Below are 14,475 nucleotides of genomic sequence, written 5' to 3' on the forward strand. Positions count from 1 at the left end.
CATTGATGGTGAATAATTGAATGCGTTATTTATTGTAGTTATAGTTAGGTAAATACAAAGTACTTTACTGCTTAAGGTTTGTGTTCAGTTCCTTTTCTCCTTGCACATTAATATGCATGCATTCTGTGTTCAGATCCACTGTTCATTTAACCTTGTGGGCGAATACGGGTTGCAGTGAGCAGATGACGATGAATTGATTTGGGTCCAATATATTTTAACAGCAGGGGATGCTTTTAAAGCAAGGGATTGAAATCCTTTTATTGCACTGGCTTGTGGATATTTATTGCCTAAAGTAATGCAATAGCTCAGGAGCTTTCACCATTTAACCTCTGCTAAAACTAGGTATATTTTAGGGATTGTGTTGTAATATCCAAAGGGAACAAATCTAAGGACCCGAGGAATTAATTAATTTAAAAGATAATGTTTGCAATTTTAATACATTTAAGGAAATACTAACAGAAATCCGAATTCAATTCGAGTGTCTGCTGCCTGATAGAGTCTTGTTCCAATGGGTGGGGGGGGGGGGGGGGGGGTGTGTGTGGTATATTGGCTTGTTGTTTTCAGTGTTCAATCTCCACATCTCATTGAGAATTGGGCAATAAAAGGCAACTTGTACATTACTGTAGTCAATAATTTGAGTTTCGGTCTGCAAGAAAAGAATGAGTCCTTGCTAGTGTTCCGCGGTATATCGATGCCAACGGTATATCATGATACCAAAATCCTACGATACCTAATATCGGGGTAAAATAAAGATATCCAAGTCACGCGGTTTTACCGTGATTTTTTTTTTTTTTTTTTTTTAGCTTTTAAAACAAAACTTTGTAATTGTGTGCTTTAAAACAATATGAACTAAGCTTATTCATTTACGCGTGGCAGAAGTGACTACTACCCTGTGCATTCTGGGAAAATGTAATTGCTGCAGCAGTCATGGCGAATGCCGGAGAGAAGCTTGGTGTGGAGCTATTTTTGGATTTCAGCCAGATGACAACAACAGCAATCTGGTTGAAGGCGGACAGTCAAAATGTCGAAAGTGTTTTAAAGATGTGAAAAACAAAAGAGAAAACCCTACCAATTTATTGAAACATCTTTCAGATTGCCACCCGATCTCTTTGCCGAAGTTTACTTTTGCTGTAGTTTCTTCTGTTCTTTTAGTGTAAGTAAGTGAATCCCAGTGCATATTGCTTAATAAAAAAGTCACAGCAAAGATAACACATAAAACAGGAATGTGCTTTTAGAGATAATATGGCGGAATGATTGCTTATATATATATATATATATATATATATATATATATATATATATATATATATATATATATATATATATATATATATATATACATACATACATACATACATACATACATACATACATACATACATACATACATACATACATACATATATATACAGAGTATATATATATATATTTATATATATATATTTTAATATATTGAGGTAAAAAAAAGGTTGATTCAAGGGTTATAATAATGTTTCAAATCTTTTATTTTCAATGCCCATGCATGTGTTTTTACAACACACCGCACAGTTTACAATGAGCAGACCTGGGGTCCGGGGCCAGACTAAGTCAGATTCTCTAGATCTGTGTCCCATCTCACAAAATCACGTCTCGTTGCTGCTGTTGGTCTGTCTTCAGCAAACGCACTGACAGCTGTTTCCTGTGCAGAGATCATTACATTGCTTAAAACAACAGCCAGTTTGTGTAAGTTGGCTTGTACACTTGGTTAGATTGGTACAGTATTCTCAATGGAAGTAGTGCAATGTTTACTAATAAGCTTCAGTAAATCTTAAGATTAACCGGTAAATGTCCGAAAAAGCATTATATTTCTTCATGAAACTTAAGATTTACCAGATTTCAACTTTTTTTATATATATAATATATACGCACATACACATAGTAATCTGTCGCGTATCCATCCGTCACATATCCGCCCTAACCTTTTATCTGCTATGATCAATCTCTTCAGAAACGTTAGCTTATTATTAAACAGAGACGATCAGTTAAGAGATTGTAGTTCCTACTAAGTTTTCGTACACTGTGTTGTATGTGCTCTGTGCGCTGCCATTGCTGGTAGCGTCACGTGAGCTGTTCAGTGTGTTCATGTAAATAAATCCTGTTCATCTGCGGGGGGCGTATCAACTTCAGCCTCCGTCTCGATCTCCTGCCTGTCACTTAGCAGCAAATGCACGCACCCACACGGCAGACGGCTACTCTGTCACAAGCATTAATACCCTGTATCTCTAAACAAGGGATTTAAGGATCTCCCTAATTAAAAGCTGAATCTCAAAACAATAAGTGTGTGAATATAGTAATTGTTACAGCTGTGTATAATGGTATTTAAAACAGGATTCATTTATCTGCTTTTTTACATATCCACCCTTACTCTGGTCGCACCGCAGACAGATTGCGACGGATCACTGTGTGTGTGTGTATGTGTGTAATATATATATATATATATATATATATATATATATATATATATATATATATATATATATATATATGCTTCATAAAATCTGATGAAACCTCCTGAATAAAGTTACGTTAACATATTGAATTACATAACGCTTGGGTTTCCACTGAACCACTGGCGTAGCTAGGGGGTGGTTTTAGGGGTTTGAGCCCCCCCCATATGAATTAACAACAAAAAATATTAGCCATGTGCAAAAATCTCAGTCTGTTGTCAGCACACAGGTTCTAGAGGCACATCATGCCACGAACAAAAGAAATTCCTGAAGACCTCCGGAAAAAAGTCTGGAAAGGGTTACAAAGCCATTGCTAAGGCTCTGGGTCTCCACCAAACCACAGTCAGAGCCATATTGTCCAAATGGAGAAAGTTTGGGACAGTAGTGAATCTTCCCAGGAGTGGCCATCCTGCCAAAATCTCTCCAAGAGCAAGGCATAAAATCGTCCAGGAAGTCACATAGAACCCTAGATCAACATCCAGGGATCTGCAGGCCTCTCTCGCCTCGGCTAAGGTCAGTGTTCATGACTCCACCATCAGAAAGACACTGGGCAAAAATGGGATTCATGGCAGAGTAGCGCGGTGGAAACCATTGCTCACTAAGAAGAACATGAATGCTCGTCTCAAGTTTGCCAAAAAGCACCTGGATGATCCTCAAGAGTTCTGGAACAATGTTCTATGGACAGATGAGTCAAAAGTGGAACTTTTTGGCTGACATGGGCCCCGTTATGTCTGGCGAAAACCAAACACTGCATTCCACAGTAAGAACCTTATACGGTCAAGCATGGTGGTGGTAGTGTCATGGTTTGGGGATGCTTTGCTGCATCAGGACCTGGATGCCTTGCCATCATTGAAGGAACCATGAATTCTGCTCTATATCAGAGAATTCTACAGGAGAATGTCAGGCCATCCGTCCATGAGCTGAAGCTGAAGCGCAGCTGGGTCATGCAGCAAGACAATGATCCGAAACACACAAGCAAGTCTACATCAGAATTTGTATTTTTCAGTTTGTCTTTCCAGCTTTCTTTTCCTCAAGGAACTTTGCTTTTTCTGTGGCCTTTATGGTCTTTCTTCTTTGGAAGTATTCTCTTCTATCTGTCTTCCCTTCCCAAGACTTTTTCTAGAGGTGCATGGTGATTCATGCATTTGGACCTGGCCTGCTCCAGATACAGAAGGCCTTTCTGCACTCTTATTACCCTGATTTACAGGATGTGGTGGTGTTGATTGTGGAGTGACAGTGGTCAGTTCTTTTCGTTGTCGGTCTGTCTTCTGTTTTTTATGAAAAGCCTTTTTCCAATTCTTTCTTCTACCTCTCTGTACCGTATCTGACACTTCACTTACTGGCATGTATTTCTTTTTACTTTCTCTTTCCTTTGCTAGGTACTTATTTTGTCTCTCAATATAATTTTTTCTTCTTTCCCTGTATCTTCTAAACTTCTCACAAATACACAGCTCAGCCTTGCTATATGCAAAGACATCTTATTAATATCTTAACTATCAGCTCTGAGAGAAAATCTGGATCCGGAAGAGAATATAAAACTGATTGTAACCCTAACTATCTCTATATAATGGGATTTTAGTGTTATTAATGTTTGACACCCCAAAAAATGATTTGAAGTATACAAGTAAATAATATAAAAATCATAACCGACACTAACTTCTCATAACCAACATTTTTCTTGTTTTTGAAAAGTGTCGTTTATGAGAAAAATTGTGAGGTGTCGGTTGTGAGAAATTCCACTTCTTTGTCCATTTACAACAAACAGGGCAGCCATTGTTTTCTGATTTCAATGTAATAACAATGAGGATAAAGTAAATTTATATTAAATACATGTACATTTCAACAATATTTTTATTTCCATGTTTTGCTAGCGGTGTTGGTTATGAGCTACACAACTGTGCCAGGCTGCACTAGTGAGTTAAACGGTAATATTTTAAAAATAATGAAGAGCATATTTACCTCTGTCTCCAGTCCTTCCCTACAGAAACCCTTGAACTTTCACCTTGTTTGAAAGACTTTATTGATATGTTATGATTTCTACACAAAAAGTCAGTGGGTGTCGGTTATGAGATTTTGTGTGCAAAACTCTGGGACATGCATAGAATGGTGTATAAATAGAAAATGACATAGCTTTTCTCATATTTAACATATGTTTTTTAAACAACTTAAATACTTCTTTCAGATTTTTGTATAAAAACATAACATTATAATAATTAAATGTATAACATTTCACTCTGAAACTTAAAAATCAAACTCTGGGACGGGTCGGTTATGAGATTCAAAATATGAAAGTACAAAAAAAGGCAAAAACATTTTTTTAAATGTATTAATAAGTTATTGTGCAGAGTAGATTAAAATGTTACCTTTCTAAAAATATATAATTTTCAGTAGGAAATTAATTTGTTTTGAGAAATATGTCAGCCGGACACCAAGTTACATAGTTATTTGAAAACTCCCCTGCTATTTATTTAGCTTTACTACTGTGGGGTGACTGTTGTTAACAGCACATGTGTAAATGCTTTCCTCCCAGACATACCCGCACAGAGATTATTTGCTGTTCACACTGACGTTCAGAATACTATATGTTGGGATCAATTTGAGCTAGAGATTTTGTGTTTGGTGTAGTTTCCTTGCTTAACTTTGTAGAAATTGTAACAGAAACTGAATCAGATACTGAATGAATGCACTCGAACCAGGCCACTGTAGTGAAAATATTACACAGGATACTGTAGCTTTAAATGGACTTCAACTTCTGGAATGAGTTTTCTTTTCTACTTGCAAAACTGCTGAATTGCTCTTTCTAAATGAAATTTGGCATGTATACTTGTCCTGCAAATTGCTAGAGGCATTGATGCTGTTAGATTAACAATTCCTGAATTGCTGGACAAGTCATTTCCATTTTAAGGAGAAACTGCGATGATTACAGTTTGTCTTTGTGTTTTGTTTTTTTTGTTTGTACAGAAGGACGCTGTGGTCCCCCTCAAGAAAAGTTTGCCAGCTTTTCCAGAGAGGCTGTAATGTGCTGACATACCACTATGGGCAAGCGCTACCCAGGAGCTTACTGTCATCCAAACAACTCACGTATGTACTTCATTGATTTATACAATTTAATTCAGTTCATTAAGGCTGTGTGTGTGTGTTTGGACTTCTAATGGTAGAGCTGTGACTAGCTTCAATGAAGCAAAAAATAAGTGTTTTAATAGTTTAAACATTTAACTGCAATTAAACAATAACCAGTAGTTGCACTGAAGCAATCCAATAATCACTGTCTCAATTAGTGCATCTGCATCATAGTGTCCAGTGTCTCTACAAAGGATTTTTACTGTTGGGCTTTCCATGGTGTTGCAAATTGATATACTGTAGCTGAAGCGACTAATGATTTCTTAAGAGGAACACAATTCTGCATCAGTCCTATAGTAAACCTGACAGACACCAGAGTCACGCTGAATTAAAGAAACACTAACAGTTCTTACACCTGTTTTTCTACCCAATTTGAAAGCCTCCTCACTACTGGAAACTAGATACCGATCTGAATATCAACAAGCATTCTCCCCCTCCCTAACTCCATGTGAGTGCAAAGACAAATAATAGGTTTTCAAGGCTGAAAAAGTTTGAAAAACACGATTCACTAAAGGGTTAAGAATCAGTTTAACATGTGTTCCGATCTGTACACAAGTTAGCTTTGCTGCCTGCTGTGGTTTTAGTTTAACACCCCATTCATGTGCACATTTTTCATTTCACACAAGAGACAAACAGCTGAATTTCAGAAGCTGTAACTCTTTCTATGCTCGACACACATATTTAATTGTGCACTGAGCTCTGAAAGACAGCTCTCAAGTGCACTGTGACACGTGCCTACTACCTTTGAGTTGAATTCGTCCTGTAATATTATTGCCTGAGGGTACAGGGAAAAAAAATGTGCAGAGTTTAAAGCTAAGTTAAAGCTAAGGATGATAATGTTATTTTGCTAACTACCATGACAAATTGATTTTAAATAAACCTAACTACAGGAAAAGAAACCGACATTCATTGGTTATCATTCGATTTTTGAGTTTGAAATCGAATGCGATTCTTCAGTACTCCTTCCTAACTTCTATATAAGGCTTCTGATTTTCGGTTTTAACTGATAAACACCAATAAAACTTTGCCAGTGCAGTTGGACAATGTCCCTCCTTCCCGATTTGTATCAAGAATTCATTCATTCTGAATACTTTAAACCCAACCCAACTACTAAGTGGCAGCAAATTCCTACATTTTCTATTGGAGACTCCGCAGACAGGGAGGATTGTACGCGCTTAAGACAAGATTACAATTAGAAATGGAGGATTGTTCTTGCTCACGCGATTTAAAGCTATGTTACAATTAGATAGGGAGGATTTGCAGAATTGCGAAATGTAAAAAAATGCCTAGACACACAACCCTATAAGAATATGCCCGTGACCAAAAGGATTTCGTAGTGGAAGACAGCAAAGGAAAGAAGGCACAAGTGTGCAAGTACTGTCGAGTTACTGTACATATTGTAACAGAAAAAAAACAAAATAACTGAAAACAATAATTTCGCACCGTATATAAAAAGCGAAAGCCCTGAAAAAAACGATTTTGCGGTATCTTCATAAAACTAAAAAACAGATGCCCTACTTTTATATAGGACTTTCATAAATTGCTGACCGCACAAGACTGGCACACTCTGTTTGTCCTCATTTGCTGGCAATGCTTCTTCACATTGTACTGCCAGTGTTGCAGTTATCTCCATGTCCATTTGATTCTTGCTGTCTTTTATGCTGCTTACATCTCCTCTCTCTCTCTCTCTCTCCCTCTCCCTCTCCCTCTCCCTCTCCCTCTCCCTCTCCCTCTCCCTCTCCCTCCCTCTCTCTCTCTCTCTCTCTCTCTCTCTCTCTCTCTCTCACATTTTGTTTTAATGAGAAGCTTTTCATTCCCTCGTGAATTTTTGTATTTCTCTGTGCTGCCTGTCAATAACTTTGATCCAAAAGATAGTGTTTTCAGATGGCAAAGAATGTGATCAAAGCCTTGGTGTCTGTGTCCACCAGGGAGTGAATATTATCCAACTCGATACTTTGAGGTGGTGATTCTCTTTCAAGCAGATATAATTATACAAGGCGTTTTATATTATTTTTATAATTAAGTACTGTTTTTTGTTAAGTCTGTTCTCATTGTGTTTTTTCTGTTTTACAGATAATACGCGCAGACCTGTCTGCAACGTGGTGCTCAGCATATGTGCAGGACTGAGATTCTTGTTGCTTGCTAATTTAACCCCCATATCTCGATGCCGTTTTGGTGTCCGCTTTTTAGCATCACCATTGCGAAGGCTGTTAGCCCATTCTAACAAGCAGGCTTCCCTCAGTCTTGTGTTGGTACTGACCTGAGTGGTTTTGCCGAACCGGCCTTGTGCCGACCAAGTTCCGAACCAGTACCGACCCGCTGTTGAAGACACTGAACCGTTACCAAACCGCCCCACTACCAACCGGTGTCAAGATCACCGGTCCGGTACCAAACTGGTCCTGCTCGGGTCTTGACCCGCCTGGTCGATTTTATATGTAAGCAGATTGAGGCAGTAGCTGTACAGCCCTATACTGCACATTGCATTGCTTGCTCCTTGCATTAAGCCCGGGTTCTATCTCTGGACGATTGTCATCAGTGCCCCACAGACATCTGGGTGCTTACTACCATTCAGACCTGCTACTGTGCTGCAAAAACGGGCTATTCACATTAGACCCCCTGTAGTTGGATGAAGGGTTCTACTCCAGGTACTTCCTAAACAGGTTGGTGGACTCAACCTGTCTCTGAGCTGAAGGAGGTTAAAAATGTTGACAATGCAACAGTTGTTGCAGTCCATCAGCCCAGGTGACTGGTTCACCACGGTGGACCCCTTCCATTGGGTCTCCTGTGCATGCGTCCTCTGCTGGCCTGATTCAACAGCAGGGTTTTTTCAGCCCACGTTGAACCGCAACCTCCTATTTACAGTGTCCCACCACTGTCTAAAGGCACTCTCTTGGTGGAAACAGCCGGCCCATCTACACCTAGGCAGTTTCACCAGAAGGGAGCTCGTCACCACGGATGCGTCCAGCCTGGGCTGGAGCACTGTGTGGAATGGCCAGGGTGTGCAAGGTGTGTGGAACCTCCCTTGGCAGGGTCTCCACATCAATGTTTTAGAGCTGCAGGTAGTTTTAACTGGCCTTGCAGAATTTTTTGCAGGACATTCGAGGGAGACGTGCTTGTCCGTACAGACAACACAACAGTAGTGGTGCATCAACCACCAGGGTGGCCTCAAGTCGCCCAGTCTCCATTATTTGGCACCGCAAACATTTGCTATGGGTGCACAAGGACCTCATCTCACTGTGGGCAGTGCATCTGCCCAGGGTGACAAACTCGGCGGCGGACTTCCTCTCAAGGGGAGTCCCTAGGTGCTCAGTCAACCCACTGTCCCATTTGGTTCTCCATAATAGGAAGCGGGGAACTGCTGGGAATAGATGCCTTTGCACACTAGTGGCTGAGGCATCTGTTATACGCCTTCCCACCGCTTGCCCTGCTCCCACTGTCTGGAGAAAATCAGGCAGGACTGGGCCAGGGTTCTCCTACTAGCCCCATATTAGCCCTGGAAAATCTGGTTTTCCACCCATGATGCAGCTCTTGAGCGGCCAGCCGTGGAGATTGCCAACGCTCCACGACCTGCTCAGTCAGGCACGGGGGACCTTATGACATCCCAACCCATCAAGCCTGCAGCTCTGGGTCTGGCCCCTGAACTGCTGCATTTATACCGTCTGGATAACACCCTACAAAATGCCAGAGCAGCGTCCATGCATTCCCAGTACTTGTACAAGTGGGGGCGTCTTTCAGACGTTGTGTCTGCCTCGTGGGTTCGACCCCATGACTTGTCCCATGGAAGTAATATTGCAATTTTTGAAGGACCTGTTTGACGAGGGTAAATCCCCCTCTACATTTAAAGGTCTATCTGGCAGCCATTTCAGCGTGTCATGTTAAGATTGTCTCGGTCTCCCCAGGAGCTCATTTCCAATACACAGGCATGTGTATTGGATGGTTATTATCATATCTCTGGTTCCCTGAAATAGAAATGTAACCACTAACCTTCAAGGTTGCTGCGTCCAATATTAAAATAAACTGAATTCAACAATGGATGTGGCTTCAATGAGAAAGTTTCCAGTTTCTTTTAGTATTTCTAAAATTAACACTATTGCGTGTTTTATTGTTATGGATGATTTTAATTTGTCACAGTCTCAAGCTCAGGTCAGGTGTGACTGATTCAGCCCACCATTGTACCTAGAATAGCTTAAAAAGAAATCAGCTGCAGTTTTACCTGTGACCATTTTACAGATTGACCTTCATACTGTATTGTAACTCCATGTGCTTTGTTGGTCACCATGTAACTGTGGACAGGACTACTGGAAAAACTGATTGCATTCTGCCTATGATGGAAATACTGTAAGGTCTTTTTAGAAAGAAGCTGCTCGTTAAAATAATAATAATACTGGTAATAAAAATCTGTGACCTGTAGAAGTCTGTATGTAGTCTTCAGTCTAATGGAAATCTAAAGTGTACAATCATGTCCATTTGCTGTGAGCTAGTATTGTTTGCTGTATCCCACTTAATGGTATTGTATTTATGTTTTGCATACCAATGGCTACAGGCCTGTATTTGTAATCTCTACAATAGTGATGTGTTATTGACCTACTAGGTTATGCAGAGTGTGTTAATGTCATTCTGTTTCTTAGTGAGCTTGCAATGTTCTCAGCATACCATCAGTGTCAAGAAGAAGGAACAGTATGATCTCTATATGCCCTGTAAAAAGCGTTCCTTGCTCTTTTGAAGAGCGGAGGCAATGTTAAGTATTGGCTATAAAGCCCTCTGAGAGGTTATTTAAACACTTCATGTGGGAGTCCCAACCCTAATCTACCAGTGGCAGAATGACTGCTGCAGTTTTAAAATGGTCTGGTTTCTTAATGGTCCCCCCCCCCCCTTTAAAAATGATGACACAGCTCCTATTAATGTAGATACAGGTGAACACAGGAACAGATACGACTTCAAATCTGTAAACATTAAACTGATTTATAATATCAGAAGGTATATTTTCCATCTTCTGTATTTGCTAGTTTATTGTTATGTGAACCAGATATACCGTCTGGTAAATCCTTAGCTAGGTTATTGTCTTCAATAAATATTGCATTGCAGTGCATGTAAATGTTTTTTTTTTTTTTTAATTTAGTCGTCGCCAGTTATTTTACCCCGGTTTTCTCCCCAATTTAGTATGCCCAATTATTATCTGTATCCTCGGCTCACCGCTCGCAACCCCCCCGCCGACTCGGGAAACGGCGGCTGGAGCACGCGTCCTCCGAAACGTGCTCCTGCCAAGCCGTCATTTTTCGCACTGCAGATCCACAGCAATGCCACCAGACCTATAGTGCCGGAGGACAACACAGATCTGGCGGCTCCACTGCAGAACCACAGGCGCCCTATCGGCCACAGGGGTCGCTGATACGCGGTGAGCCGTGGATTCCCCTGCCGACCTAAGCCCTCCCTACCCGGGCAGCGCTCAGCCAATTGTGCGCCGCCCCCTAGGAACTCCCGGTCACGGTCGGCTGTGACATAGCCTGGATTCAAACCTGCGATCTCCAGGCTATAGGGCACATCCTGCGCGGAGCGCCTTTACTGGATGTGCCACTCGGGAGCCCCAGTGCTTGTAAATTTTAACATGCCGCTGTTTTAGCATATTGAGAGGAGATTTAAAGGCACACTGAAAATCAATTTTGATCAGCCCTGGATAAGAAACACTTTAAGAAGCTGGAAATGATTATTATTAATGTAATTTAATTCATTTTTACTTGAGTTTTTACAGATAGACTATGAAAGCTTTATATATTTAAAGGGCATGCAAGTTCATGCATGTAATGCTTTAAATAATGAACCAATCAGAACCATTGGGAAGGTTTTTATTTTTATTTTTTTCATTTTGTTCTCTTAAGAGTGCATGAGATTGCTTACAAGCAGTGTATGTATGCGTGTTTTATTTATTTATTTATTTATTTATTTATTTATTTATTTATGTTAATTCCTTTTAAATAATCCCTCTCTTCAGATTTCAAATTGTAACCTATATCCTGATATCTCCATTGTTGAAGCCCCTCCTGTGATTTCATGTCTGAAGTGCTTCCAGGTCAGATTCCCTCCTGATTTATTACTACATACATCATTTGACGGTTTTGTAACTTTTAAGACTATTGTTCATTTATTTGTGTTTTAAATGTATTTAAAAACTAAAAATAAATACTTTGAGGTAACTCCATGTTATTCTACATTTAACTTTCCTTACTGACTTTTTTGACATCACCACGTAGTCTTGATTTAACTGCAAGTGCACAAACTGAATTTCACAGTGGCATTTGTTTTGGTGTATAGTGTTTTGTTGTGGCAGGAATGGATACAAATGGATGCTACCTTGCACCTATTTCAGCTCCAACACTGAGGGTTTGAGTCAATGAAAAATTAAATAAAAATGCCCTCTTCTGTGGTGCTACTATTAGATCTAGCTTCTACAGGAAATACTCCAAACTGTCCACTGTGTTAGCAAAATGTCAAATCGTTTATACTCAGCAAGCCTACAATTGAAAACTCAAGTAATGTAGTGCATAAATGGCTAGAGTGTCTGTAAAGAACAGGGGCTTAACACAGACACTGTATTTCTTGTTTATATTTCAGTAGAAATATGTTTGGTATATGTCGATCATATCTGCTCTTCTTTCCCCATTTCTAGTTGATTCCTCTATGGACATAATGTCAGTGTGTGTGGCATCAAATGGCAGTACAACGGACCTGGTAAATCGCAACAGCCCCGCTCCTCCCAACTCGCTCACCCTGCGCACCTCCCACAACGAGCTGCTCAACTCAGAGGTCAATCTCACAGAGGTCAAGAACAACACCCCACCCAAGTGTCGCAAGAAATATGCCCTAACCAGCATCCAGAGTGCTATGGGCTTAAGTGATCCAGCGGCACAGCCCCTCCTGGGCACCACCTCCACCACCTCCTCCTCTTCAGCCAACCCCAAACTGGCCAAAAATGGGGAGAACCAGCTGCGCAAGGCCGCCGAGCAGGACCTGAACAAGAACTTCACAAAGTCCACCAAAGTCCCCGGCAGCAACGTCATCTCTGAGCAGGAGGTCAATGCAGAGTCCAATCAAGCCAAGAGAACCAAGAGCTTCCTCAATGACTTTGCTGACCTGGAGGGCACAGTCCTGGAGGGAGAGCCCCTGTTTAAGGAACAGAACTCCAAAGAGGGACAGGATCCTCCAGCGCCGGGAATTCTGCTAAACGGTGACGACCTCCCACTCTCCAAGAATCAAAACGAGCCTTCCAGCCCCGAGGAGTCTCAGATCTCAATGGCCTCGTCAAGCCCTGAAACTAAAAAGGACCAGCCCAAAACTGGTGCCAAAACTGACTGTGCGCTCAACCGGATCCAGAACCTGGCCCCCAGTGACGAGGATTCCAGCTGGACAACCCTCTCACAGGACAGTGCCTCTCTCAGCTCCCCGGAGGAAGCAGGTACGGTACTAGATTCGTATTATTGGGTGTATACTTTTAGCCTTATTAGCTTTGGTCTTATTAATTGAGACTACATGCTTTAAGGAAACTGTTTTGTAAAAAAATTATTTTGCTCAGACATTTCTTTGAAAGCCTACTGGTCATCAATGGTCCATCAATGGTCTACTACCGGCTGACATATTGGCATCTATTTAGTTGTTCTAAATGGACACAGATCCACATAATTTGACCATTTTTAAAGTGTTACTGAACAGACTGTAGGGTTTCCTGCTTTGTTGTACGCATTCTTGCAATATCTTTTTCAACATAATCACGATTTTGTTTTGGTATTTGTATTCGCTTATACCTGGTCATACATCCAGTATTTTTGATTTCCCATCAAAATGTCTTCTGAATTCACAACAAAGGTGGCTTCAAGCCATCCTATTCAATCTGAAACATTTCATTGGTTCCTCACTCCTCTCCCAAAGTTTAACATTTGATTGATAAAATGGATGCTGGGATTTTCTTTGAAAATAAATAAATAAAGAATAATCATACAGAACTGTTCATGGTATTTTGGTGACTTGAAATGTGTCGTTTCATGTTGCATTTGAGATCCCAGCACATAAAAACCTACTCTGTGAAACATACATCTATAAGCCCCAACATCCATTTAAACAGGTACAGGGAGTTTGGTATGTGAATTTGCTTATTGAAATGGAGAAAGAATAATACATGTTGACATTTTAAATGGATGGGACTGTGGAGAGTGGAAAATGTCAGTCCAGCCAACACTACTCTGTGTCTCCACAGGGGCCTCCTCAAGAAATTGATTCTATTTAGTATTGTACTGTAATTACCTTTTGTGGCTGTAAATCTTTAAATGTATTTTATCAGTTAGGTTTCACTTTGATTCATAGGGTTCAGTTTAGGTTTCTGTCAGATGCTAATGGTACCGTTCACTTTGACCTATAACCTAAGATGGCTGCCACATTGTGGTCGTGAGTTTTTGGTTTCTGGATGACGAAGAAAGAACGCTTTGATATTGTGGCTTTGTATTCGACACAACAGTTATATTTTCTGATTTCTCTTATTCAACTTCAATCGTGTTTATTGTCTAGTAATTTTCAAAAGCTGTTGTCTAAGCCTCATATCTCTGTGACCACAGGAGGTACCTGGCAGGGTTATATGTATAATATGCTGCATACTAAATGTGTCCCTGAGCACGGCCTTTTAGTCAATCTGGCTACGAGTGTCCTGTGACCCTGATTTAGGGAACATGCTTTCAGATATTAATATATACACTTCTCTGTGTGTGTGTGTGTGTGTGTGTGTGTGTGTGTGTGGCTTTTTTTTTTGAAATCGTGTTTTTTCAAAGTCTGTTTTTTAACAAAATAAAGTGTGATATTCATATGTTTCTAACCAACAGTCTAGTAC

At 40.4% G+C, this 14,475-nt stretch overlaps 1 protein-coding gene across 8 annotated transcripts in view; it reads left to right on the top strand.

The window, feature by feature from the left end:
- LOC117409505 (amyloid beta precursor protein binding family B member 2-like) overlaps positions 1–14,475 on the top strand; it is a 126,086-nt gene that overhangs the window by 38,223 nt on the left and 73,388 nt on the right. For 6 of the 8 annotated variants that reach the window (XM_059006459.1, XM_034911058.2, XM_034015667.3 and 3 more), the window contains exons 2-3: positions 5,448–5,567; positions 12,271–13,056. In XM_059006459.1, the coding sequence (XP_058862442.1) occupies positions 5,522–5,567; positions 12,271–13,056 (832 nt within the window). In that variant the 5' untranslated portion in view covers positions 5,448–5,521. Of the gene's footprint in view, positions 1–5,447; positions 5,568–11,595; positions 11,674–12,270; positions 13,057–14,475 lie in introns of those variants that run through there. The other 2 variants (XM_059006460.1, XM_034911061.2) reach the window with 1 other exon arrangement.

Source organism: Acipenser ruthenus, chromosome 2 (assembly GCF_902713425.1).
Source record: "Acipenser ruthenus chromosome 2, fAciRut3.2 maternal haplotype, whole genome shotgun sequence".
Lineage (NCBI taxonomy): Eukaryota > Metazoa > Chordata > Actinopteri > Acipenseriformes > Acipenseridae > Acipenser > Acipenser ruthenus.